The 26,918-nt window shown below is 45.0% G+C and overlaps 4 protein-coding genes and 2 non-coding genes across 10 annotated transcripts; all 6 read right to left on the bottom strand.

Moving 5' to 3' along the window:
- Window positions 1-17: 17 nt before the first annotated feature.
- Window positions 18-2,256, bottom strand: LOC123089873 (serine carboxypeptidase 1-like). Its single transcript, XM_044511431.1, has 8 exons — window positions 2,252-2,256; window positions 1,713-2,122; window positions 1,515-1,622; window positions 801-1,318; window positions 559-665; window positions 518-524; window positions 368-447; window positions 18-282 (listed from the first exon to the last, which is right to left on the bottom strand). Exons 1-8 carry the CDS (start codon window positions 2,254-2,256, stop codon window positions 18-20), a joined length of 1,500 nt encoding a protein of 499 aa, XP_044367366.1.
- Window positions 2,257-2,584: 328 nt separating this feature from the next.
- Window positions 2,585-2,655, bottom strand: TRNAG-GCC (transfer RNA glycine (anticodon GCC)). The gene has a single exon. It is a non-coding gene; the product is annotated as a tRNA-Gly (tRNA).
- Window positions 2,656-6,205: 3,550 nt separating this feature from the next.
- LOC123094202 (serine carboxypeptidase 1-like) lies at window positions 6,206-8,515 on the bottom strand. 2 transcript variants are annotated; one of them, XM_044516260.1, is made up of 6 exons: window positions 8,110-8,515; window positions 7,902-8,009; window positions 7,054-7,586; window positions 6,746-6,852; window positions 6,545-6,634; window positions 6,206-6,467 (listed from the first exon to the last, which is right to left on the bottom strand). In XM_044516260.1, exons 1-6 carry the CDS (start codon window positions 8,513-8,515, stop codon window positions 6,206-6,208), a joined length of 1,506 nt encoding a protein of 501 aa, XP_044372195.1. The 2 variants fall into 2 exon arrangements, with proteins under 2 accessions (XP_044372195.1, XP_044372196.1); XM_044516261.1 differs by having other exon boundaries at window positions 7,902-8,020; window positions 8,085-8,269.
- Window positions 8,516-9,566: 1,051 nt separating this feature from the next.
- Window positions 9,567-9,637, bottom strand: TRNAG-GCC (transfer RNA glycine (anticodon GCC)). The gene has a single exon. It is a non-coding gene; the product is annotated as a tRNA-Gly (tRNA).
- Window positions 9,638-10,281: 644 nt separating this feature from the next.
- Window positions 10,282-12,092, bottom strand: LOC123094201 (probable xyloglucan galactosyltransferase GT19). The gene has a single exon (XM_044516259.1). The coding sequence runs from the start codon at window positions 11,866-11,868 to the stop codon at window positions 10,429-10,431; it is 1,440 nt and encodes a 479-aa protein (XP_044372194.1). The 5' UTR covers window positions 11,869-12,092; the 3' UTR covers window positions 10,282-10,428.
- A 6,801-nt stretch (window positions 12,093-18,893) lies between these two features.
- On the bottom strand, window positions 18,894-26,567 carry LOC123090560 (general negative regulator of transcription subunit 3). Of its 4 annotated transcripts, none has more exons than XM_044511874.1 (16): window positions 26,342-26,567; window positions 26,136-26,267; window positions 24,961-25,098; window positions 24,823-24,873; window positions 24,122-24,211; window positions 23,873-24,019; window positions 23,625-23,735; window positions 23,337-23,405; window positions 22,233-22,982; window positions 21,707-21,871; window positions 21,240-21,363; window positions 21,017-21,138; window positions 19,890-20,159; window positions 19,674-19,808; window positions 19,370-19,545; window positions 18,894-19,243 (listed from the first exon to the last, which is right to left on the bottom strand). In XM_044511874.1, the coding sequence occupies exons 1-16, from the start codon at window positions 26,432-26,434 to the stop codon at window positions 19,168-19,170; spliced, it is 2,649 nt and encodes an 882-aa protein (XP_044367809.1). In that variant the 5' UTR covers window positions 26,435-26,567; the 3' UTR covers window positions 18,894-19,167. The 4 variants fall into 4 exon arrangements, with proteins under 4 accessions (XP_044367809.1, XP_044367811.1, XP_044367810.1 ...); XM_044511876.1 differs by having other exon boundaries at window positions 21,300-21,363; XM_044511875.1 differs by having other exon boundaries at window positions 24,961-25,077.
- Window positions 26,568-26,918: the final 351 nt, after the last annotated feature.

The raw sequence follows: 26,918 nt of genomic DNA, 5'->3' as shown, positions 1-26,918 counted from the left end.
CAGAAACAAAAAACTAGCTAGTACTCCTTGTTGAATGGAGGGAGGACGATCCCTGTGAGAAAGGACTGGAGCAGTATCATCGCTCTCTCGGGTTGGAAGGCCGGGACCATGTGCCCGGCTCCTCTCACGGTGGCGAAGGTGAACCCTCCGGCGTACCGCTGGACATAGCCCCCTACCTCGTGCCCGGCCGTCCATGGACGCCACGGCTCGGTGACGGAGAGGTTGAGGTCGTGGATCGTGTACTTGGTGCCGGTGAAGGGGCAAACCGAGTCGAAATCCCCACTGAAAATCAATTCGTCAGTCTCAGCATCAACAAGAACCAAAGTGTCCCGAGCTCATATGCATCTTAAATTGTCTCATGGACTACCTGAAGAGCCATATGGGCAGGCCGTGGTCGATTTGCCGTTTCAAGGTTGGCACCATGGTGTCCGGTGAGTCCTTGAAGTCCTCAAAGGATCTGCACAGCACAAGGTTAATCAGGCCAGTTCAAGAATGAAAGAAAAGTAAATTCAAGTACCAGGTAGCTCATCAAAAAAGCTATCTTCAACGCTAGCTAACCTGCAATCGAGCCATTTGGTTTCTCTGGCATGGAGAGCCTTCTGAACTTGAGGACTATTGAGGTAGGCCTTGGTAGGCAGATAGCTGCATGGATCATACCCGGGCAACTGAAAAGGATGTATGTGCGTGCGTTCGTAAGGGTGAGTTTATATGAGCCTCTGCGATTATACTGTGTTCAAAAAAATGGGAAAAAACTCAATAAAACTTGCGCGAACTGTTCATTTTTTTTTTTGGTTACGTACGTAGGTGCTGGAATAGTAGGAGCCGTTGGTGTCGATGATGCATGTGGGAGCGTATATGTTATCGTGATCCAGGATACCGTCCTGACATTCGGTAATAGCGTGGTAGCACCTCGCGCTGATGGAGGAGTCGTTGATGCTGCAGCCGCCAGCAATGTCGGCCCATACCTCGTCGGAGATGGCACCGTGGCTCCACAGGTACTCGTAGTGCCCTATGAGGTTTTTCATCCTGTCGAGGTAAGGGTTCCCAACCATGATGCCCTTGAGGTTAATGGTGTTGCTGCTGCTGTTGTGTGCTAAGATGGTGGCGGCGAGTTGGGGGATGTAGTGACCAGCGTAGCTTTCCCCAGTGATGTACAAGGGGCGTGCCTTGTACTCGGGGAACCTGTTGAGCCAGCTGACGAGGAAGACGTAGGCGTCCTGGGCAGCCATTGGACCCCCCATCCCGTCGTAGTCGGAAGACGTGTTTGAGTAGGAGAATCCTACGCCGGCGGGTGATTCCAGGAAGATGACGTTGGCCACTGCAAGTTTTGATGGTGCAAGGTACATAAGGTTTTGATATGTACATTTACAAAGTTTGACCAATTTGATAGAAAACACCACAAACATTTAAAATAACAAATATTAAAATATTCAATGATGAATCTAATAATATTGATCAGATCTAATGTATTGGAGGCAGCAGAGTGACATTTCAAAAGGGAAATGGATGGTTACCGTTGTTCCAGGCATACTTGTCCCTCGTGAGGGTTTTGCCGTCCCTGTCTGCACGGAAAGGGCCCAACTCTCGCATCGCTCCATGGCCGAGCGATGAGCATCCAGGCCCTGCTCCACATCAAACCTCCCTCCCATGTTGCAAGTGTACTTTCACGGTGCAACATAATTCACACTAGCTAGCTGTAGTGTCTTTCTTACCTCCATTGAGCCAGAGGAGGAGTGGTTTCGCCGTCGCATCGCCGGGCGCTTCAACGAAGTAGTAGAAGAGAGCACGGCCATTGTGGCTGTCGACGGCCACGTACCCACCGTACTGGTCGAAGTCGACACCCTCAGGCTGCCCTGGCAGCGCCGGGATCTTGTCGGCCACCTTCAGAGCACCGTGGTCGGAGGCGGGGTACTCATCTGTTCGGAGGCTGCCGAGAACCGACTTGTCATATAAAGTAGGATCATTAGTGGTGGTGGTGGTGGTGGTGGTGGTGTCTGTTCTTCTAGATAAAAGGAATTTGGTTAGATGGGCCTCCTGAGATGCACGGGCGTGCAATCCCAAAGTGGTGCAATCCCAAAGTGGGAATAAAAAGCAAAAGGTGCAATGCAGCAGCAGCAGTAAACTTCCCCATATATCGTGTGTGAGTGAGATCGATGATGGTGGAATCGTGCGGTTTTTTTATAGGCCATGGAGGCGTGGAGGTTGTGCTATATTTTTTGGGAGTGTGTATATATGTATTTATGACCAATACTCCATATCATCTGCACAATATCAAATCCAGATCTACCATGATACTATGTTTTATAACTATAGATTGGATGGATATTTTTTCTCGTATATATTCAACAGAACTGTCATGCTTTCATTATATACCAAAAAACTATAAATACATCAAGCTAGTAGTATCAAACATCTATAAAAAATGATAAAACTATTTGTGCGGCGCCATCCCTTCTCTTTCTCCCACAGGCATACAACCAAAGATATGAATCTATGCAAGCAGCGTTTTATCATGCGTATATCAAGATTAAATGAAATAACAGACCTATTATACGAAAAAGAAATGACTAAAAATAAAAAAAGGTGCACCAGCCGGGAATCGAACCCGGGTCTGTACCGTGGCAGGGTACTATTCTACCACTAGACCACTGGTGCCTCGATGACATTTTTATTTGAAGCTTATATAATATGACCGTCTAGACCACTGTTCAGCTTCGATGCTGATCAACTAATACATGTGCTGATCCCTATAGCCTCCATGGTGATCCCCGTGGCCAGCGAGCTCCGCCTCTCGTGCTACTTCTTCTTTACCACGGGCGCCACGATGTTCTCCCGCTGGTGCTTCTTTTCTATTTTCGTTCATCAGGTTTGTCGAGTGTTTACCGACCGGTTTCCGCCGACTTTCATCACCCGTTATTTCAGACAAACATTTTAGGAGCTCCTATATATCGAGAATGGGCTTCCACAGATGAGCCCGACGCGGTTTTCAGTAATGTGGTGTGCAACGGGAAGAAGTGTATGTGCAAACAAGATCATGTTCGCCGTGTGTGCAACAAAGGCATTGACATGCAGAGAAGATTTTTGGATTGCCCTTTCAAGGTTAGTTGTCATAGTTTGTATGTGGTTGACTAGCTAAAAATTAAAAGAATCTAACAAAATCGTGTTTCTTGCAATGCACATGATTACAGGGCATGCGCATATTTCAAGTGGCTTGACAAAGAAAGGGAGGGGAGGGCAAGAATTGTTATGAGGGAGCTTGCTAGCGAGAAATTAATGCTGGAGAAGAAGATCAAAATGAAGAAGGCTCGGAATGAGAGGTTCAAACTGGAGAGGAAGACGATAGCCGCTAGAATGCACAAGTATCAACTACAGTCCAAGACTAGCATGCTAATATGTGATGTTTCCATATTTTGTGTGTTGTTTGCCGTTGTGTTTACAGTAGTTGGCAACAAGTACAGACTGGTTTAACCGTATAAGTGTGATATAATATTTGCAAAATATTTTGTTGGACTAATTATGTACAAATATGTCATACTATTTTTTCTTTCATGTCATAGAAGGCATGAGCATCACTTGTAGTCGCGTGCATGCCTCAATGTTTGTTGGACTAGTTAACATATGCTCTAATATTTAGTACATATTAGTGCATACAGTAATTAGTCCGGCAAAAGATAAAGATTTTGCATATGTGTGACTACATGTGTTGCCTATTGGCTTAATGTCACCTGCATAATAAATTATGAGAACAAAATAATATAGTTTGTTTTTTAAAATTCTTAACGGCGACGAGCAGGAAAAAGAGCTTGACAATGTTATTAGTCACAACAATGACAAACAGGAAAAAGCGCTCGCCGCCACTGGTGTGACAATGTTATTAGTGACAACAATAACTTACAGGGGAGCAAGTACTTTCTCTTTATATGTGGGATTCTAAGGAATAGGGAACGGAACAAATACATTTGTTTGGACCTCCTACCATGGTGCGTACGAGGGATTGACTCCCCCTTATCTCTCGGTTAGTTAGGAGTCGAGATCAATATTCCAATATTCTCCCCCTTGATGGTAATATTCATTCATTATAAGTCCATCCTTAATAGAATACACATACCAAAATCAAGTGTTGTAGTGACCAGTTAAATGCAAGCGAACCACAATACTTATAGTATGATCCAAGGGATTAAGCTTTTGGAGGTTCTGGTAGTTTGCTTGGGTGCTTACTTGTTTTCTTTGATACATAGTCACTAGTAGAAAACAGGGCTTTGGTCCAGGCCGGGTTAGCCCATTAGTCCCGGTTCAGTCATTAACCGGGACTAATGTGAGCATTGGTCCCGGTTCATGCGGCAAAGACATTAGTCCTGGTTCAAATGAGACCTTTAGTCCCGGTTGGTGCCACGAACCGGTACTAATGGGTGCGATGCCCATTAGTACCGGTTCATGGCACGAACCAGTACTAAAGGTTAAGGCATTAGTACCAGTTCGTGGCACGAACCGGTACTAAAGGTCCCATTTTCAAACTGTACCCCCCCCCCCCCCCAATCGCCTTTTCAGTTTTGTAAAAAGCAAAAGAAAATGATAAAAACTTCAAAAATTAAAATCCTTCGAGATGTTGTTATGTTACTACATCTACTAGTTAGGAAAATTTAAAAACTTAAATTTGGACATGTTTTGCAAAAAGTGTAGAGAAAATGTAAAACGGCTATAACTTTTGCATACTATGTCAGAAAAAAACGTATAATATATCAAAATGTTCAGCAAAAAAATCCGCATCCGATTTTGACGGCCTATGGCCTGTTTGCAAATTTTTAGAATCCTCAAATTCTAAAAAGAAAAAAAGTTATGCTCAAATTTCAGTTTTTTTTATTTTTTGTTAAATCTGGTCAAACTATGGTCAAACTACTTATTCAAGAAATATTAGTGTTACTAAATAATTATTCAAGAATATCAGTGTTACTATATAATTATTTTAGTTTTTTTGAAATTTGGTCAAATCTGGTCAAACTATGGTCAAACTACTTATTCAAGAAATATTAGTGTTACTAAATAATTATTTCAGTGTTTTTGAATTTTGGTCAAATCTGGTCAAACTGTGGTCAAACTACTTATTCAAGAAAGTATTAGTGTAACTAAATAATTATTGTTTTTTAGAACAATAATTTCAACTCAAACAGTGAAATGTGTGACTTCATTCTCAAGCTAAATTCCTGAGGGTTAATAGGATTGACATCTTACTATTGTCAGGAAAACAACAAGTGCAGACTTGAAAACAAGGGAGAATAGAACCTGGAAGTGAGATGGGTGACCGTCCGGGAAGTTAGATGATGAGGGATGATTAGAGATTAGAGATTAAATTGAGCAGTGATGAGGGTGATTAAAGATTAGAGGTTAAAATAATTCAGAAATTTAAAAATAAAAAAAAACGAAAATTTTCAAAAAAAATATCATAAAATTTCCTTTGGTACCGGTTGGTGTTACCAACCGGGACTAAAGGTGGACCTCCAAGCAACGGCCACGTGGACGGCCTTGGACAATAGGCCCTTGTACTAGTGAGTGATGCCTTCTTTTGTTTCAAAAATTGTGGAACAAAGTAAATGGTTACTGGTTTCTTAATTGGTAAGCACCCATCCAAGAGTGTGGCGCCCAGGAGCGTGAGAGAGTACTCCACTAATTATTTGGGCTTTCTAATACTCCACTGATCATGAGAGTACAAAGGACTAGACCTAGTCTTTGTTTTTTCCCTAATAAATATGACGCAGAGTGCATGATTTAGTCCCACATCGACAAAGGAGATAGGAACACCCTAGAATGTAGACTTTAGAGTCAACCAGAGCTTATTCCTCCCCCGGAAAAAAAAACCAGAGCTTATTCCTGAAGTTAAAAGATACATCTGAGAAGGAAAAAACACAGTAAGTATGCAATTGAGAAGGAGAAATATTACCCGAAAAAAGAGAGAAGGAGAAATACAATTCTAAGGATGCAACTGTGAAGGACAAACATATATAGTTGGAAGGACACATCACTCGGATTTTATAGGGTAAAGTTGCACCATTTAGCAAAACACACATAACCAAACTTGTAGTCGCGTGCATCTTCTTGGTGAAAGACCGAAAGCGCAAATAGATGAAATATGTACTATCACGGTAATGAAACTCGCTACATGACATGATGGCATTAGATTACACCATCCATCGTAAAACGAGAGCAAAAACTACTTTGCCTTCTCGTAAGGCGGGAGGATCCCTTTGAGAAAGGACTGGAGCAGTATGAGGGCTCTCTCGGGTTGGAAGGTCGGGACCGTGTGCCCTGCTCCTCTCACGGTAGCGAACGTGAACCCTCCCTTGTACTGTTGAACATAGCCCCCTACCTCATGGCTGACCGTCCATGGACGCCATGGCTCGGTGACGGAGAGGTTGAGGTCGCGGATGGCGTGCCTCGTGCTGGTGATCGGGCACCTTGAGTCCAAATCCCCACTGAAAATCATTTTGTTAGTTTGAGTACCAACAAGAAGCATACATGTTTGCAATGGTCTGCAGTGGACGTGGATTACCTGAAGAGCCACACGGGCAAGCCATGGCCGATTAGCCATTTCAAGGTTGGCACCATGGTATCCGGCGAGTCCTTGAAATCCACAAAGATTCTGCACCAACATAACACACGAGGCCAGTTAGACAGGTCAGTTCATGAAATCGAACAAGAATATACTAATATGCATATAAGGCTCTTTCAGGGTGATCTTAGGTGTTCGTACTTGCAGTCACTCCATTTGGTTTCTCTAGCATGGAAAGCCCTTTGCACCGCAGGAAGGTTCAGGTAGGCCATGGTAGGCGCTTCGCCGCACGGATCGTACCCAGGTAACTGAAAGAAGACACTTCAAGCACTTGCTAGAATGCAACTTGTAGAATATATATGTACTCCCTCCGTTCGGAATTACTTGTCGCATAAATGGATGTATTTAGACGTATTTTAGTTCTAGATACATCCAGATCTGAGACAAGTAATTCCGAACGGAGGGAGTATATGTTTAGTGAACCAAGTCTTTGTTATACTCATCCATACTTGGCTGCTGGAGTAGTAGGAGCCGTTGTTGTCAGTGATGCAGGTGGGAGCGTATATGTTGTAGATGTCGAGGTCCTCACTCTCATACTGGGATTTAGTAATAGCTTTGTAGCACCTATCATCACCATAGGCGGAGTCGTCGCTGAAGTTGCAGTGGCCGGCGATTTCGGCCCATACCTCGTCGGAGATCACCCCGTGGTTCCATAGGTACTCGTGGTGCCCTCTCTCCTCCTTCGCGTCGTCCAGAAGCGGGTTTCCGACCAAGATGCCCTTGAGATTTAGTATGACACCCGTGTCGTTGTTGTGGGCTAAGATGGTGGCGGCGAGCTGGGGCACATAGTGGCCGGCGTAGCTCTCGCCGGCGATGTAGAGGGCGCGTGCCTTGTACTCGGGGAACCTGTCAAGCCAGTTGACGAGGAAGGCGTAGGTGTCCTGGGCTGTCAATGGATCCCCCATCCTGTCGTAATCAGAAGACGTGTTGGAGTAGGAGAACCCCACGCCGGCGGGTGATTCCAGAAAGATGACGTTTGCCACTGCAATAAGGTTTTGATATACATTTACAAAGTTTGACCAAATTTATAGAAAACAACACGAGCATTTAAAATAAAAAAATTTATATGTGATGTCAAAATATACACCATTATATCAATATTATTGATTTGGTATTTAGAGATGCCAATAAGTTTTCTATAAATTTGATCAAAGTTTATAAAGTTTGATTTAAGGCAGAGCTAGTATGCAGAGTAAATAAAAACAAAAGGAGTACTAGAAATTAAGATTTTTATCCCTTTTCCTTACACCTATTTTGATACGAGTATTGTTAAAATGGGAATATATAGGACCATTACCGTTGTTCCAGGCATGGTTGTTCCTAGTGAGGGTTTGGTTGTCTCTGTTCACCCGGAAAGGGCCCAATTCACGCATCGCTCCAAAGCCCAGCGACGAGCACCCAGGCCCTGCATGCATGCTCCATATATTAATCCAAACCGGCATATAGTGTTCAACAATACGCAATGGTACTAGCTAGCTACTAGTAGTAGAGTGTATCTTCCTCACCTCCGTTGAGCCACAGGAGGAGTGGCTTCGCCGCCGGGTTGCCGGGAGATTCCACGAAGTAGTAGAAGAGTGCACGGCCATTATGGCCGTCGACAGTCACGTACCCGCCATACTGGTCGAAGTCGACGCCCTCCGGCTGCCCTGGCAGCGCCGAGATCTTGTCGGCCGCCTTCAGAGCGATGTGGTTGGAGCCCGGGTACCCATCTGTTCGGGGGCTGCTGGTGATTCTGAGAAATGGTCCGCCATGGAAACCGGTAGGATCACCAATTTTGTTGCTGATGTTGCTTTTGGATCTTTTAGACGAGAGGAATTTTGTGAGATGCGCTTCCTGAGATGAGGCATGGGCATGCAATGCAATTGTGGGAATGAGAAATAAAAGATGGAATCCAGCAGTAATAGTCCCCATCTCTTGAGACAATCGACTATTCAACTATGTGTGAGATCGATGATGGTCTAATTCACATGGATTTTATAGGTCATGGAGATAGGTAGCTAGGGAGAACAACGATGCCATCTGAGCAAGATCAAATCCGAATTAATGTACTGCCATAATATGCTTTTGACACATGCAGGCGAAATCCGCTGTTTCTGTAGCTATTATTTATGGCAGAATCAATGCTTTAATTGTACTCATTTACGTACCAAAATAATGTAAACACGCAAGCAGACATCTGAAAATAAATAAGTATGGTCAATATTTTATTTTATTGTGGAAACGATCGAAACTTTTTGTAGTGGGCAGAAGATAATGGATGGCTATGTATATACTCCCTTCAGTGACATCTATGCCTCTAGTGATGCACGAAAATACATACTCCACAACTTCCTCTTACGCAACACTCTCTTCAGCAAGTCTATGTTTCTCATGGTGCTAGACACGGTCGTTTTCCATAAGACTTGCAAAGCTTCTCATGAAGTTTCCCCCCGACAACTTCATTGTCGCCGTGATAAACAACACGAACTACCTGTCGAACACATTTTAGCAAGGAAATGGTGTGTGGTTGCCTGAGCCGGAAAAAAGCATAGGAGGAGACAAACACTATGCGATCACAAAGGCTCGAGATCTCATACCGCCCAATCTTAATTCAAGTCATTTTACAGGTTGGACTTTACTCGGGAAAAGGTGAAGGGGCAAAAACAAGTACTTATACAAGTGGCAAGATCACGGTGTGCATGATTTAACATGAAGATTAGATGAACTAACATAGATGAAAATAAAGGACCAAAAAATGAAGAGACTGGAGTAGCCAAGAGTCAAACCCGGAAGAGTGGGCACAAACACACCATGATTTCGCTCTCACTACTCTTCTCCCTCTGCTTTTGATGTCTATAAAACAAAAAAACAAATACTTATACAAGTGAGAAGATCACGGCGTGCAGGATTTAGCATCAAGATTAGATGAATTAACATGGATGAAATTCTCAGAACTCAAAACAAACATAGATGGACCAAAAAATGCACCAGCCGGGAATCGAACCCGGGTCTGTACCGTGGCAGGGTACTATTCTACCACTAGACCACTGGTGCCTTACATTTTCGTTTGAGGACTTTGAATAACCATTTCTTTAGCCTAGCAAAGACAGGGCGCATGAACCATTCCTGTATCACAGTCATGAATTGCAATGAGCAAGCGGGTCTCTCAAATAGAGTCGAACTGAACCATAGACTACGTTGAGTGATTAACTCACTACTTTCAGATTTCTCTCCTATCTCATTCATAAACTACTCTGTAAAGAAATATATGAGTGTTTAGATCACCTTGTTGATCCAAGTCCACCAAGAACAACCAACACTCCCTTCACTACTGGAATCTGGTTCTTTGCCATATACTCGGTACTCGACGAAGGTCGATGTCCGCTCGGTAAACACTTCTCCGAGTGTTACACTCGGCAAAGCCTACTCGGCTTACCCCTTTTCAGGGTTATTAACCTAAAGATAGGGCATCTCCATGACCTCCATGATGATCCCCGCCATGTGACCAGCGAGCTCCGCCTCGTGTGCTACCACGCCTTCTTCACCGCGCCTGCCGTCATGTTACCACCGACGCCGCCTCATTGTTTTTTTTTCATTCATCATGTTTGTCGAGTGTTCCATCGATTTTCATCGCCCGTTATTGTTTTTAACTGAGCATAAATCTTCGCCGAGGCGAGTATGCAACCCAAAACACAAGATAAAAGAATGCACGCCGTGACTGATCTATATATGCAACATCAAAACCGCAGGGCGCTGTTACTTGGTGTCACATGTGTGGCATTTATCATTTGGATACATCTGTTGCGTTGCAGGATTACATCCACATGAAGAATACGATGAGCAAGCTAGATCTCTTGGTCGTCGTCCTCCATGGCGTACATGGCCTCCGGCCGGCCATCCTCCAGAGCGCGCACCCGCCCACGTATCCTCCGCAGCGTGCCCTCCACGGCAATGTCCACCGCGTCCATGCTCGCCTCCCTCATCCTCTCTGCCGCGCTACCGTGCCGCCGGTAGACCACTCTCGGCGCCAGCTCCAGAAGCCGCTCCCGCATCCTGGCCACCTCCTCCTCCGGCACCGCCGCCAGGGTCTCCATGATCTGCACGCCCCCCAGCATCACCGCGTCCTTGGGTATGGTCACCGAGAACTCCTCGTACCTCTCCGGCGGCAGGTGCCACCCGTACTGCGTTCTCGCCGACGCGTCCTCGAAGAACACCGGCACGCACCCGGCCACCACCGCGTCGAACGTCGAACGCCGCGTCGGCGTGTCCCCCGGCGGCTCCAGGCAGAACTTGGCCTTCAGCATGGGCCGCATGGAGCGCACCGGGTCGAGCGCGCAGGACCCGCCATGGCAGTCGACGACGGTGCATGTGTCGGTGCGGTTCGCGCACTCGGCGAGGATGAAGCTCCGGATGTTGGGGCGGGACGGCCTGGTCACGGTGCCGGCGTAGAGCATCAGCGCCGTGCGGCGCGAGCGGCGCGCGCGGGCGATCCATGCGCGGAGCCGTGGGAGGGACGATGGGTGGAAGGACGTCGGGTGCGGCACGGCGTGCTCCTGCCACGGCCACGCGCGGGACTCGAGCGTGAGGAAGGTGAAGTTGTCGAACTCGGGGCGGCGGAGCAGCGAGGTGGTGCCCCAGAGCCTGGGATCGGTGTCGGCCGGCTGCGCGTAGTCCCAGGCCGGGCCGGCGAGCACGAGGAAGTGGTCGTGGCCGTGGCGCCGGGCGAGGACCCGCGGGCGGTCGGTCGCGAGGAACTGGGCGAGGGCGGCGCCGTGCGCGCCGGAGAAGTTGAGCATGGCGGGGTCGAGGAGGAAGGGGAGCGCGTCGAGGGAGGCGTAGTAGGGGAGGAAGACGGCGTCGGCGCGGGCGGGGTCGTCGGCGAGGCAGTCCCGGTCGAGGAGGCGGCGGTGGAAGAAGGGCTCGAGGAGGCGCACGTCGGTGCGGTACCAGGAGCGGGAGCGGTTGTGGGTGCGCGGGCCGAGGCCGTGGTTGGCGAGCGAGGCGCAGGAGGGCGTGGCTAAGGGGTGGTCGGCCAGCGGGAAGGCGCCGTCGCAGTGGCGGAGGAGGTCCGTGTTGAAGCGCGCCGGGAGGCGCCGGACGTGGATGCGGCGGCCGGCGCATGGGTCCGGCAACGGCACGCCGTGGACGGCGGTGGAGGAGAGGATCACCAGGAGGAGGAGAGGCAGGTTTGCCCTAGTTATCAGGAGATCGCCCGCCATGTCATGCATGTTGGGTGGATCCCTCGATCGAACGTGAGAGAAGAAGAGCGCGCGGATTGGATGCATGCATGGGCATGGGCATGGGCATGGCAAGATTATTTAGCGGATCTGGGCTTGAATTTTCAGGGAATGCGGCGGCCGGCGCATGGGTCCTGGCTCCGGCACGGCGACGGCGTTGGGGGAGAGGATTTCCAGGAGGAGGAGGAGAACAAGGTTTTGCCCTAGCTAATTGTTAGGAGATCCCGCGCCGTGGCATGTCATGTACTCATGTGGATCGAACGTCAGGAGGAGAAGAAGAGCGCCCGGATCGGATGCATGCACAACAAAGTTTAGCGGATCGGACGCATACCAAGTTTTGGGTGTTTTTTTGCGGGGTAAGCAGGTCCCTTTCATAAATTATTATAAGCAATGGGGTTACTAGCGTAGCAAAGTGTTCGTAATTTTTCTTTTTTTTCGACAAAGTTCGTAATTTTTCTAACACAGCACAAATGTAGATACTCACGTATATACACTCATCCATCTCTAATTCTGTGTTGAACGCATGCAGGCACATCCCACCTCCGAAATATTGAGTCGGTACAACATCTTAATAACATCAACGAATTTATCATAGGTGTTTTCGTGATAGACGAGAACACTCCTCCCACTGAACAACTAAACTTGTAGTATGCGATGATGAAGAAACATGTTCCATTCATATGTCTAGCTGCAAAGGATTTTGGGTGATCTAGGCTCGTTTCTTAGAACGTTCTTTGGGCAGTGGTTTTTTGAAGAAACGCTCTATAATAAATTTGTTTGCTTGAATGAGGCTTCCTGAGGGAACGATTCGTGCAAGGGTTCCTATAAGAAGTGTCAGCCCCTCACTATGTTTTTTAGGTGGAGTAGATTTCATTATCTCTACTATTAAAAAGTTCTTGCGTCATTCATCTAGTCCCCAAAACATTCATAGGGCGCGGCGAATGTACGCAGGGGATATTTTGCACGCGAGTGCACACGGGACGAAATATTTGCCGGTGGCATGCGGATTGAGCTGGGAAATTTTGGCACAATGAGATTGTTGGAGGCGGGAGATATTTCAGAGGCATCATCCAGGATTTACAAGGTGCGCTCGAGATATTTTGGAGGATGTGTGCACGCAGGCAGGCCGAAATATTTGCAACGTGCATGCGGGACGATTTTTCGGCACAAGCGGATTGAGTGGGGGCGGGAGATATTCCGGGTGCGGCGTTGGAAATTTTGCATGACTATAAATCCAAAGAAATGCGAGCACCGGTATTAAGTGTAGGACTTGAACTTTGGTGGTTGGGATACCACTGTCCTCCTAACCATCTAACCACAGGGTTGGTTCGCGCTGGGCACGGATTGATGTGATTGGCCTGTCACAACCCTCCCACGGATCGATCCCGTCTTCAGCTCATCTGAGTCGTTTGTCTATATCCAATGGAAGAAATAGTAGGAGAGGACCATGAATATTTCATTCACGAGGAAAGACCAGAACGTCAAATCCAAACTCGTTCATGGGTAGGAAATTCACTTGGACCATGGAAGCCACAATTCACGACGGACCCAAATTTTGTGTGTGCACCATACGTGCCAACCTGTACGTACGATTGAAATCAGTTGTTTTTTTTTCCTTTTCAACGCTTAGCAAAAAAGGGGTTCACTAGACAGATGCCCTAAGCGCAGGAGCGAGGCCCGGAATATTTCTAGAAGAAATTGGTACGGGATCAGAAAATATTTTGGGCGAGGAAATCCAGTTGAGCTGCACAACGGAGAGAACGCCCTTTTTTTTTCTAGACAAATTTCCAATCTATTCATCAATCATGGTAATACAAAAGGTAATAATAATTAAAATCAGGTCTATGGACCACCTAGCGACGATTACAAGCACTGGAGAGAACGCCAATTACATTGGACCCGACGCTAGTGAGGTAAGGCCGCATGTGATCCCGAGCGTCGGGTCCAGCTATCTGAGGAGGGGGCGCGGTGGAGCAGGAAGGTGGTGCCCCAGAGCCTTGGGTCCGTGTCGAGCGGCGCGCGAGGAGGTGCGGGCGGTTCAGCGCAAGGATCTAGGCAAGGAGGGCGCCATGGGCACAAAAGAACTTGAGCATGGAGGGTTCGAGGAGGAAGGGGAGTGCGTCGGGGGAGGCGTAGTAGGTGAGGAAGACTACGTCGGTTCGGGCAGGGTCGCTGGCAAGGCAGTCGAGGAGGCGACGATGGAAGAAGGGCTCGAGGAGACGCGTGTCGGAGCGATACTAGGAGTGGGAGCGGTTGTCATTTGTGCGGGAGCCGACGCCGTGGTTGGTGACCAAGGCGCATGAGGGCGTAGCGTAGGGATGGTCTGCAAGCGGGAAGGAGGTGCCACAGTGGCTGAGGAGGTCCGCATTGAAGTGCGCAGGGAGGCGCCAGACGTGGATGCGGCAGCCGATGCATAGGTCTGGGTCCGACATGACGTGGACGATGGTGGAGGAGAGGATCACCAGGAGGAGAACAAGGCTTCCCCTGATTGTTAGGAATAGGAGATCACGCATCATGCCATTGCCATTGCCATTGCCATGCATGGCAAGCATGTTTAGTGGATCTGTATTGAACTAGCAGGCGGAGGTGCGGCGCCACGCCGTGCCCATATTTAAGCCTGTTGATGATTCTCTTGTGTCTTAATCTGTTGTGTTTAAGCCCGTCGATAAGTCTCTTGTGTCTTAACCTATTGTTCTTTGCTGTTGAGATGATAGAGCTGATATATTGTTGCAATGGCACATTTGATAAGTGGGATTTTTAGTACACATCAATGGATCAGGATCGATAGAGACCTTTTATCTCTTTGTTATTTGGTCCAATGTCCGTGAAACTTTTTCTACTTATGATATTTTTTATTTAGCTTGAATATGTTCTTGGCTAAAAGGGAAATGAAACGTGATACATACGTACCATGTCCATTACATAGAAATCCAATTAAACCGACCATCAAAATATTCTTCTCCATATAACAGAGAGGAGTAAAAGGTCATCCAAAATTATCATATGTCCTTCGTTTCAACAACATAATTTACACGATAGCAAGATGTGTCATGTAGAACACCCTATACATAAAGTTATTGAATCTTTGTCAACTGAACATAGCCAAAAAGGAAACATACATGGCAACACCACTGGAACCTCTAATGCAATTCTGAAAGATTACCTCATGATCAATGTTACCAACATCAAGGAGGTTCGATGGGCCTTTCTTCAAGTTCACCATGAGTTGCTTCTGCTAGAAGCCTCTCTGGAACAGCAACAACATGATCAGTACTAATAGGTTCAGTAAATCCTATATTAGAAAAATTACCTATGGGTGGCACAAAAATATAACTCTGCCTTGTATAGGTTGTACAAAATAAAAGAAGTTCAAGTGCAAGAAATAGTTTCTTTAATTTGAAGAAAGATAAACATATCAATGCATTTGGAAGAAAAAATCCAGGTAAGTTGCTTTGTTTGCTAACAAAGATGATAAACATGGCAAGATTTATGCCTTTTATTTGATTGTAACAGTATGCACATGTGGAAATTAAGCATCATGGACAGTAAGAAATATGAATACCTGGATTTTTTTTCACATGATGGTAATAGTATGCACATGTGAACAATGCATATCGCATACAATGGCACGGTCACTGCTGCCTTTTTAAGCAAATTTGGAGCCAGTTTGACCGTAATGGCCTCACGTCTTTGAACCTGCATTGCGGATATAACTCAACATAGTGTACTCTCATGATTCAAAACTAAGATATTTTGAAAAGGTGGACCATTTTTTTCCAATCGTTAAGTAGACACACTATCTTTCTCAAATCTTGCTGAAGCTACTACTTATTTAGCAATGGTTGGGTGTTGCTACTAACAGTCAAATATGAAAGTTGTGTGTTTTACATGAAGTGTTAGATCATGCCAACAGACAAACATATAGAGCAATGGCAATCACATAAATCTACAAATTGTTAAGAACTCGTGATTTGTAAGTAGTATTTAAATACTTCTTTCTAAGTGTATAGCTAATCTGAAAATTTCATACATAATGGCAATCACATAAACATAAAGTATTTTTTTTATTGCAAGCACAACAACAATAGCAAGCTCCTTATCCTGCAATCTTTAAATATTTATTGTGACAAAAAATTTCTCAAAGTTGTAATAGAAGGCCAAAAGGGAACTCGAAATAGGAAGCCTAAAAAAATACACTGTATAAAGGTTGCATTAGTGCCTACCATTTTAATGAGGCAATAAAGACAATTGTACAATGTATAAAGCAATGAGTAGGTTTGACCTAGTTATTTGGAGATCACGCGCCATGTCATGCATGTTGGGTGGATCCCTCGATCGAACGTAAGAAGAGCGAGCGGACGGATCAGATGCATGCTTGGCATTCCTCGATTTAGCAGAACTGGGATTGAATTTCCGTGGCAAGTCTGTTTAACGATTTTCTGAAATTTCCACGCGTTTGGTAAATCCTAGGTGCCTGAAATATTTTCTGGTGTCGGTCGATTTCACAAAGGCTGAAAGCAAAGACAACGTGAGGAGCGACAGCGATGAGGCTGAGCCAGGACCTCGCCGGACGCTGCTAGCCGGCGATAGCCGGAGTTACCGCTTATGATCGTTGGCCACAACGAGGCTGAGCCGGGACCTCGCCAGAAACAAGGACAACACTCCGGCGTCCCCGCGGTCGCCAGAGTTGTCGCTCAGTATTGTGTCCTCCCAGTTGAAGCTGATGAAGGTCAAGGGATCTGGCGGCCACCAGAGTTGCTGACAATCCTCCGCGTGTTGCTGCTGCTTCTGTGTCTAGCTGGAGAGATTGTGTTTGTTGGCTATTTAGCATAGTTTTAAATAGCCGGCTATAGCTCCGCTATAGCCTTTTTAGTAGGGTGCCGCTAAATGGTCGTCTTCACAAATAGCCCGCTGTAGCTGATTTGGAGGCCCGCTGCTATTCTCCATAGCCCGCTATTTAAAACATTGCTATTTAGGCTCGATTAGTCCAACTCCACATGGCCCTTGAGATCATTCTCCGGCTTGACGTCACGCAAGAGCTCAGGCTGCTCAGCCCAGCGGAGTGGAACCTTACAAAGGCGTTGAAAAGGATAGTGTTGGTCTTGGCGGTCCTTGAGCGAGCAAGGAAGAGATAAAGCTCGCGAATTAAGTTGCTCAAAGAGGGAGATGCTAACACTCGGTTTTTTCATCTCCGTATCAACCATCATCGAATGAAGAATTTCATTCACCGACTTAAACACAACAATGGCTGGGTTACGCGCCATGATCACAAGAAAGTGATTATTCAGCACCACTTTTCGAAAGCTATTGGGAAGGGCCCTCTCGCGCCAAGGACTTCAATTGGGCTTCTATCCCACAATCGATGTCTAATCTCTCTGAGCTAGATGCTTTGTTCACAGAGGACGAGGTTCGGGCAGCCAATCAATGATCTTCCCTGTGATAAAGCTCCCGGCCCTGACGACTTCATTGGAGCGTTTTTCAAGGAATGTTGGGACATCATCAAGCCGGAACTTATGAAAGCGATCAATAGCTTCTCAACTCTCCACACTTCCAGCCTTCCCTGGCTCAACTCAGCCAATAGTACCCTAATCCCAAAGAAAGATGGGGTGGACGACATTTCTGACTTTAGACCCATAAGTCTCATCTAGGCCGCTGCGAAGATCATTGCTAAGATGATGGCCACTCATCTCGCCCCTCACATGCCAGATCTCGTTTCCAATACACAAAGTGCTTTCATCAAGAAGAGGAGCATTCATGACAATTTCATGTACGTACGCAACTTGGCTCGCCGTTTTCATCGCAACAAATCTCCAACCATGCTTCAAGTTAGACATCAAGAAAGCTTTCGATTCGTTTAGATGGGACTATTTGATGGATTTATTGATGCACCACCACTTTCGAAACCGTTTTCGTGATTGGACCTCCGCCCACCTATCCACGGGCTCTTCCAGAGTTCTCCTCAATGGTGTGTCGGGCGACCCCATTATGCACGGTCGCGGTCTTAGGCAGGGGGACCCCCCTCCCCCTCCCCCCTCCTTTTTGCCCTCGCCATTGACCCGCTCCATCACATCCTCGTCAAGGCCACCGATCAAGGCAAGCTTCACCCACTCCGAGGCAACCCCATTCGGGCCTCCCTGTATGTTGATGATGCGGCCATCTTTGTCGCACCAATTAAGGAGGATATCCATTTTCTGGCATCGACGCTCTGCGCCTTTGGTGATATTACTGGCTTGGTTACCAACTATGAAAAAGTCGTGTGGCGCCCATTCATTGTGCCAATATCAATCTTGATGACATTCTGCAGGCCTTCCCGGCGGTACGGACAGCCTTCCCCATGAGATATCTTGGTCTTCCTCTTTCAGTTACGAGGCTGAAGCGCATACACTTCCAATACTTAGAGGAAATGGTGGCTGGGAAGCTACCCCCCTGGTCGGCCATGCATGTGGCCACTCCTGGGCGCATTGTGCTGGTCAAGGCCGTCCTCACAGCCATAGCCATATATCACCTCACGCCTCTTGACCTCCCTGTTGAAGTTAGGAAAAAGATTGATAGCCTCAGATGCGCCTATCTTTGGGCAGGCTACAATAAAGTGGCGGAGGCAAGTGTAAGGTTAAATGGTTAATTGGCACCTCGTCCTCCCTGTTGAAGTTAGGAAAAAGATTGATAGCCTCAGATGCGCCTATCTTTGGGCAGGCTACAATAAAGTGACGGAGGCAAGTGTAAGGTTAAATGGTTAATTGGCACCTCGTCTGCAAGCCCAAGGTTCATGGGGGTCTTGGTGTGCTCAACCTTGAGAAGTTTGCTTCAGCTCTGTGTCTCCATTAGTTGTGGTTCAAGTGGGCTGACCCAACAAAAACATGGATTTGGATGGGAACGCCTTGCACTGACAAGGATGAGGACCTTTTTGCGGCGAACACTACGGTGATCATTGGCGATGGTAAAATGGCTAAATTCTGGGAATCCTCTTGGATGAATGGTGTTCGACCCAAGGGCATTGCGCGCAAGATTTTCGAGATTTCAAAAAAGAAGGCGTGTGTGATTTTCGAGATTCTTCTCGGCTTGCAGGATGATCCTAACAATGTTGCATCAAGTCCTTTATTTTAATGTACCATCAAATTCGTTGGACATGCCCAGTTCCCAGTTTCCAGGAAATCTGGAACTAATTCAGAATGAGGTTCAGACTCTGAGGGCTGGGACCAGGAATGCACACAACAGCTCTAAATTTAAATTCGCCCACAAGGTTACAACTTACAACTGGGGAATTTGAATTTGTTCCAGGTTCCAACAGTTCCATTCTGAAAATTACATGAGTCGCATTGATCAAACGCTTTGATCAGCCCTAGTGCCCTAGTTTGGTTGTACTGACAGTTCATCCTCAAGGAAGTTGTATTCAAATGTGAAGTCGTTCTTGATCCTTTGGCACCTACGAGCGAGCGAGCGAGCCATCAATAATAACAGGGTTAACAACTCACAACCTTTAGCAGTACCAGTACTGCACTGGTCATCAATCCACACAACAAAAAATACTAAAGAGGGATCATCAGCTTACCACCCATTGCCGTCATCTGCGAGATGAAAATCAAAGTACACGTACGATCCCCGCTCATACTCATCGGTCGTGACCTGTGGCTCCACATGCCGTTGGAACCAAGTATTGTACTTCCTGTGAAATCTCCATGACTGCTTTTTTAGTTCTTTGGCGGCCAAATACTGTTGGTACGAGTTCTGCCAAAGTGGAAAAATAAAAAATAAAAAAAATGTCAAGAGCTTCATTAAAGCTGGATGAATGGTGCTGCAGGGAAAACAAAAAAATATACACTTGGAATTTGGACACAAGTATTATGAAGCCTGACCTGCTGATAGTAGAATGCAAAGAATAACATATCTGTAGACAATGTATCACTACCGAGCCTTTCCCAAAAAGCAGGATTTGTCACAATCGGTGCCTGAATCTGTGGGTAACTAGCAGGGGTCACTGAAGGGTGCCTCTGAAAAAGTAACCAGATAGGGAGGTTAAATCTACATTACAACATCTGGTGCATATATAAATGACAGAGCATCATCCATACCGGAATATAAGTTTTCGCACGCTCAGAGTCCTTGGGCTGGGGAAGCCTGTGGTATGCAGCTTCGAGCATTTGCAAATTATAAAGGTGATCGTGACCCGAAACTACCGAAGCTCCACTGAGATTGTCTCCAATTGCTCCAAAATCAGATACACTCCTCCGGCCGATAACACCAACACCAGATGATGGCATGCCAGCTTGCATAGGCTGCCCGGGTGATAGATCAGAGTCTCTAGATAGCTGGGTGCCTTCTGCTACGGATGCTGGAGGATTCTGTAAAAACCATACAAGAAAAATCAATGTTCAAATAATAAGAAAATATGCGCACCAAAATGCAATACACATCTACACAGAATTAAGGGTATGTCTGGTTCATGTTCAGAAGGTTGCCAAATTTTGGCCAGAATTAAGGGTATGTCTGATTCATGTTCAGAAGGTTGCCAAATTTTGGCCATGCCCAGGTCTATTTTGCCACTCTTATGCATTTTTCTAGCCAACATGGGCAAGCAACAGTGCAAAACCTTGGCAAAATTTTGGCTAACCGAAATTTTGATGGGGTATGCTCAGGCTCAGACCAAACACACGCTAAAATACTACTCCCTCCATCCCAAAATACTCAACTTTGTAGTAACTTTATACTAAAGTTAGTACAAAGTTGAGTCACTACTACCCCAAACATTTACTGCGAAAAAATTACACTGTACGTTGTTCTGATTTTTTTCTATTAAGCCACACAGGGTGACGTCCCAGGTGTTACATTATGTGCATTAATAGAAGTACAAGGAAATTATACAGTCAAAAACTATTAAGAATTAATGTCTAGCACATTGTAGGAGCACCGAAAAGATATGCAGATTGGAACTGATGTGACCAGTTCAGGTCTATTTTGCAAGCCAGATGGGCCATACACATGACCAGTTTTCCAAAATATGAGCAAAATAGCCCAGAATCCTGTAAATGGATGTTGTATTTACCTCTTTAAAAAAATTAGCTAAGAAATGCCGTAGATTTTAAGTTGTTAGTTACTCCACAATTTGATTATTCACACTGATAATTGCAGTGTCCTTAATTGTATGCACCTTGTTTCACTGAATTCATGAGCAGGCATGTATGGAAAAGTTGGACCATACCGAATAAGGAGCCTTAGTGTCATCTTCATTGGTGTGCTTATTAGGTCCAGTTGTTGCAGCAGACTCCACACTAGCATCATCGGCCAAGCCTTGTTGCTCATCACTTTTTGTTTGCCCAGCGTCTGCACATATTGATAAATTCTTAATGCACAAAACAAACTAGTGGTCAAACACTATGAGCGTCCAACTTTATATATACTAGAAATAAATGCATGGCCATTACATTGCTCGGGAATTTGGGATTCATGAGGTTCTAGCTGAGACGAGAAGGCAGAAGGGATACCTGGTCCCTGACCCCCTAGCCCAAGGCCCCCTTGAGAAGAGATAGAAGAACTCTGAGAATTAAACTGCAAAAATGAACAAATTGAAAATGTGAAAACAATCACTATAAAGAATTGACTTTTGACTTCAGATATTATAAGATGGTTAAAAAAGATTGAGGAATGCCTACACAAAATATTACTACAAACTTTACGAGTTGATTTGATGCTTTAACAGAAAGAGGTTAGAATGGAAGCATCTAAAGAAGGACCTGCACTCCTAAAGACAGAAAGGGCACAGCACCTAAGTAACACGCATACAATCAAAATTCGGTATATTCAACTAATTTGTACTTCCTGATTCTTGACTAAAGGAGATATTGATATATCACTTATCACAACATTTTTTATTAGTAAAAGCAGGAACAACCTGTTGTAAGAGGGAATTGGGCTGCTGGGTTGGAAATTGCTTCTGGTTGATGCCTGTTATATGAGAAGCGTTAAGAAGGTTGCCCTGCTGCTGCTGTACTTGTTGCAATCTTTGCAAGTACTTCTCCCTTTGGTCGGTGACCTCAGGTCTTCCACGAAATTGACCCTGAAAATGTGAATAAGTAAATGTCATATATTCCTATAATCCTATGGATATTTTATGACCTTGGTGATAGATTAACATTCTAAATAAATAAAATCTACAATAGGGAAAACACAGTTATTTAGATGTTTCAGACTGACACTGGATCAAGATGAATGAACAAGAATTCAAGATTGGGATGATGAAAATTTTCAAATAAATGCAAGTGTTGTTTGAATCAGTTGGAATTTAGAAGACTCAAAAGAACAGCATAATTGCTGAAGCACTCATACATCTGAAATGCCCATAAAATTCTTATGATCAATAACATCATTTGCAAAAGCAGAGTGGAATTCAGAAATAAAACTGGAGCAAAGGTACGTACAGTTTCACTTTGATTTTGGAAACCAGCAGGAGCTTGAGGCCTCCACTGAGCCCCAGGAACAACCGGAGGAGAAAATACCCTTCCTCCAATAACCGCACTTTCACTTGTGTTACTGGAATCAGAGCTAACTGCGTCGTTAGTCTTCAGAACCGGCTGTGGTTGAACTTTACTACCAAGAGGTGAAACCAACTGCTGAGAAAGACCGCCACTGTTAACCCTCTCATCGGTATTCATTATGTTTCGTTTGGACAGGTCATTTATTGGAGGAATTGCAGTAATGGACCCATTTCCTGGAACTGGGCCTACACTTATGGGAGCAGCTAAAGGCTGACTAGTTAAGCCACGGGCAATACCCCTGCCAAGACCAATTTCAGTAACTGCGGGAGACGGTCTACGTGGAGGAAAGCTCATGCTTTCATCATCCTTCACGGCAGTAGATAAGTTTGCAGGAGTTGAAGCAACAGCAGGCATGCTCTCTGGAGCATTTCGAACAGCAGCAGGAGCAAATATTGTGGGTGCTGTGGCAGGAATAACTGGTCGTACTGGGCCTGGGGAAGTAATAGTATCTGCCGAAACGGAAACAGCTGCAGCACTGGTACTAATGGCAGTGGGCACAACTGGCACTGATGGTCCCAGATTTCCACCCTTCGGAGGTGGTGTTTGTGGCACCGATTCAGGATTGCTTTCTAGCGTAGTTGTTTCCTCTGCTTGATCTTGTGATGTCCCTTGTGAGATTGTTGATACAGTAGCCTGAAGCGAAGGGAGACAGAGTCGGTAAATCAGCATATCAACAAGTAGTAATCAGGATTGTGCATTAGAAATAACCAATTCCTCAATCTTGTTAGCATGTGTTTTTATTAAATGCCCAAATTAGCTACAACCACGTGTATTCATATTCAAGGATTAGCTTGTAAGAAGATGATCAAATAAATCAATACTAGCATGTAAAGGTTGACAAGAAAGCAGCAGCCAGGATGCCAACTAAGCTGACACTGGGCACATAACAACCATTGTGTTCTGAGTATTCGATATACTAATACTATGTCTCCGTTTATCACAAACCAACGGATATTCAATAAATAACTAGGAATGAATAACATGTACCTGAGTAGGTGAAGTTGCTGTCGGACTCTTCGTACTCAAAACTGCAGTAGTGGAAACAGCAGCAACACCCTGGCGACCAAACAAGAAGCGATGTTGAAAATATATAATTACCCATATAACTAAAAGATGAAGAGCTGCACGACATAAAAACATGGTAGAGAAATGGTCTGCACCAGCATAGCAGACTAGCAGTATTTGTGGGGAAAAACATAAGAAAGTTTGCCAGTTGATTCTATTAGCAAAATCACAATAACCAAAATTAAAAAAAAATAACAGCTCACAGCTCACCTTGATAAGAATGGAAGGAGCAAGTGAAACCATGTCTTCGAGTGCTTCAACCTTCTCCATAGGCAATGTGCTATAGAGATCCTCAACATCACTAAATTCATCAAAATCTTCCTGAATTCGGATTAAGAAATCAATAGTCAGAACTAGCAGCAGATCCACAATGCTTTTAGGTCATCACAATTCCGACTTGACTATATCAAAAATACAAAAATGGATATTATGACAGATAAGCAGGAAGACAATCCCACCTGATTACGTTCAACATAGTCTTCTAGGAAATCTTTCACATCATTGACTTGCTCAGGACTCAACTCATCATTATCCAAGAGTCTCAGAATTGACTCCAATTTTTTTATATGAGCCTTATGCCGCGTAATAGATTTCTCTAAATGTACCTGATAATGCATAATTACTTCCTCTGCAATAGAGATTGTTGGAAACAGGTTCCGTAGACAGTAAAATATGAACACTTTCCAATCCTATACAGTTGATCATACCAATCGAGGAGGTCTTTGTTTTCCTTTCTTAAATGAAAGTCCTTCAAGCTCCGCTTCAAAATTATCAATCTGATTTTCCAAATCACTAACCTGTAAACCGAACCCAAAAGTATATTAGAAATGTAGCGCCCACATGCAACAAATAAATAGCAACACAACCAAGAAAATTTGCAACAAAGTAATGACTGATATAATCAAAATATCAATAAACATCAGCAGAGTCAAGTATGCATGCAAATGTCATTAGCAAGGTGCGGAGTAATGACTTGATATAATCAAAATATCAATAAACATCAGCAGAGTCAAGTATGCATGCAAATGATACTTTCAGAGTGATCAGATAAAAGAAAATAGCCACAGTATAATAGTCTATACGATTTTGTTTTATTCTGAGAGGGACAAGTAACCACCAGTATAGTCAAAATATTAGCAAACGTCAGCAGTCGGGTGTGCATGCAAGTTATACTTTCAGACCAATCAGATCAGAAAAATAGTCATCAAATTCTAAATAGTCCATTATCAGTTGTCACAAAGCAGAATCTGCGAGTGTCTTTCAGAACATGCTCTAGGCCAAAGAGAAACAACAATACAATGCATATATGTTGCAGGTAACTTCTTTGTTTGCTCATGTTTACAGAAAGCCAACAACATGTAGACATGAGCGCACAAGACTAAGCATACATGTAATGCATCAAACATACCACACTGTTAAGCCAATCTCTTGTTTCAGCTTTAGCCTTCTCTCTAGGATCCTGCGTGAAATAAGAATTGATGCTGAGATTCATAACAACTAAAGAAAAAAGGGTTAATCAAATACAGAAACGAGACCGAGTGCATACAGTTTTAGGCTGTTGACCTAACCCTTCTTTCGAGAAGGCCTTGGTTTTAGTTTCCTTCTCACAGACCTTAAATCGTTCCATCTCGCGTTCAATCTGCTTGCGGGCATCCATGAGAGCCTGCTCATAAGAGGCACTAACCTATGTCAACATATATCACAAATGGATTAAACACAGAACGGTAAGCTATGCCCAACTTTAAATGGTAACATGTAACGAAAAGAAGTTGGCCCAAACACCACAAAACTGAAACAAATGAATAACTGCTTCTCTAAACGAACACCTACAATCAGGAACCCTGCCATATTTCTTCAGTAAAACACTCCTCAATTTACCAAAAAAAAAAAAGAACAACTTTCATGCAGATTGCCTTATTGCATTGAACAACTTTCTAAGTGAAGTCGATGCCTTGATCAGAAGACCTTCTCACAACTGTGGGCTACACAGCTAAATCCAATCATGGCTTAATGGTACAATTTGAACACAAGGTAAAAGCAGTTCTATAAGTAACCTTTACTCACATTCAGATGAGAAGATCAAACGAAGACCTCTAATGTTCCATTCTAGACATTATCAGACCACAAGATCTCCCAAGTAATAAATCCATTCAAAACCCATCATCTAAATTCTTCGCCTCTTACTACCACTCACTCAAGTTTACAATTGTTTTAAAATCAGCTTAGTTATACTTTTGGTTCTTCGAAAAAAAGTGTCGGCTGTTATTCTTATTACCCCACTTAAATAAAATACCATCATGTGCAGAGTCACTTGGAGCAGTCGAGTATGATTTCGTATTCCAGACAATCATGATATCAAATTTTCTTTCAATTCAGAAGAGAAGTGCACCTAGACGGATACTAGTACGACGTCGTGCAACCAAAGTCGAGCAAGAATATCAATGTCTAAGACAGACACAGAAGCACGGAAAACTGGATTAACAGTCGTCCAAGCAGCTAGCAGCGACAGTTAAGACACTTAACCTCCCCCAACGCCTGTAAGAAGGCATTTCCTCCAGATAACTTAGCACCAAAGCCGCATCTGAACTAAACAGTTGACTGAACAGACGAGCGTGGCAGCAGATAATTCTCATGGAGGAAGGAAGGGAGGAAGCAGTTCCATCCATCCAGGCAACAAACACACTACATACTGATTAGGGAGGCGAAACGAAGGGGCGTCACCTTCTTGTCCTTGATCTCGCTGGACTGGATCCAGGTCTTGATCTGGTCGCGGTAGCGCTGCAGCTTCTTGATCTCCTTCTTGAGGTCGGCCTCGAACTTCTCCTTCTGGTTGGCATTCTCGGTGTCGTAGACCTGCCGCCGGAGAACCATGAGGAAATCGTGCAAAATCCTGAGAATCGGGGGAGAAGGGGGAGAGGAGGGGGGACCTTGTTCCAGATGCTGTCGAAGACGTCGACGCCCTCCTGCACCTTCTTGAGCACGCGGTCGATCTCGCCCTGCAGCTTCCGACTGGCCCCCATGGCATCCGGCGCTCCGGCGGGCAGGCGGGGCTAGGGTTTACGATTGGGGGGAAGGGGAGGGGAGGTTTTTTTTCTTCTTCTTGTGTTGGGGGATGGGGATGGGGAGGAGTGGAGGATGACGTTCGTTTATTCGTCGGCGGTGGATGGATGGATGGATGGATGATGGGGGCGCGGCGCCCCTGTGTCTCGCCCATAGCGAGACGTAGGGAAGGCGAACCAGATGGGCCAGCCCGGCCACGGCCTCGTTTCTTTGTTTTTTACAGGTATTTTGTTTTTATTTTTTTTATTTCTGTTTTTTTACTTTTGTTTACACATCTTAATATTCTAAATAAAATATATTACACGAATTAATTTATAAAAATTGAAAACAAATGCTAACCAAACATTCAGAAAATCTTAAATGTGTATAGAAAAATTGTTTCTCATGCACACGCAAAATGTATACAAAAAATATACGATGTGTGTAAAAAACCTGGCCATTTAT

This window comes from Triticum aestivum, chromosome 4B (genome assembly GCF_018294505.1).
Source record: "Triticum aestivum cultivar Chinese Spring chromosome 4B, IWGSC CS RefSeq v2.1, whole genome shotgun sequence".
NCBI lineage: Eukaryota > Viridiplantae > Streptophyta > Magnoliopsida > Poales > Poaceae > Triticum > Triticum aestivum.
Note: the sequence above shows the minus strand (reverse complement) of the source record. Positions and strands in the feature narration are given on the sequence as shown.

What these genes read in the sequence shown, in the direction of transcription:
- LOC123090560 (XM_044511874.1), bottom strand. Translation starts at nt 26,434, where the DNA reads ATGGGGGCCAGTCGGAAGCTGCAGGGCGAGATCGACCGCGTGCTCAAG. An exon ending in GCGAGATCAAGGACAAGAAG is followed by an intron (nt 25,099 to 26,135) that starts GTGACGCCCCTT and finishes ATGTTGACATAG; the next exon opens with GTTAGTGCCTCTTATGAGCA. An exon ending in GAGATTGGCTTAACAGTGTG is followed by an intron (nt 24,212 to 24,822) that starts GTATGTTTGATG and finishes TTCGGTTTACAG; the next exon opens with GTTAGTGATTTGGAAAATCA.
- LOC123094201 (XM_044516259.1), bottom strand. Translation starts at nt 11,868, where the DNA reads ATGCATCCAATCCGCGCGCTCTTCTTCTCTCACGTTCGATCGAGGGAT.
- LOC123094202 (XM_044516260.1), bottom strand. Translation starts at nt 8,515, where the DNA reads ATGGGGACTATTACTGCTGGATTCCATCTTTTATTTCTCATTCCCACA. An exon ending in CCTCCTGTGGCTCAACGGAG is followed by an intron (nt 8,010 to 8,109) that starts GTGAGGAAGATA and finishes GCATGCATGCAG; the next exon opens with GGCCTGGGTGCTCGTCGCTG. An exon ending in CAACCATGCCTGGAACAACG is followed by an intron (nt 7,587 to 7,901) that starts GTAATGGTCCTA and finishes ACCTTATTGCAG; the next exon opens with TGGCAAACGTCATCTTTCTG.
- LOC123089873 (XM_044511431.1), bottom strand. An exon ending in CCTCCTCTGGCTCAATGGAG is followed by an intron (nt 1,623 to 1,712) that starts GTAAGAAAGACA and finishes GATGTGGAGCAG; the next exon opens with GGCCTGGATGCTCATCGCTC. An exon ending in CCTACTATTCCAGCACCTAC is followed by an intron (nt 666 to 800) that starts GTACGTAACCAA and finishes CATCCTTTTCAG; the next exon opens with TTGCCCGGGTATGATCCATG.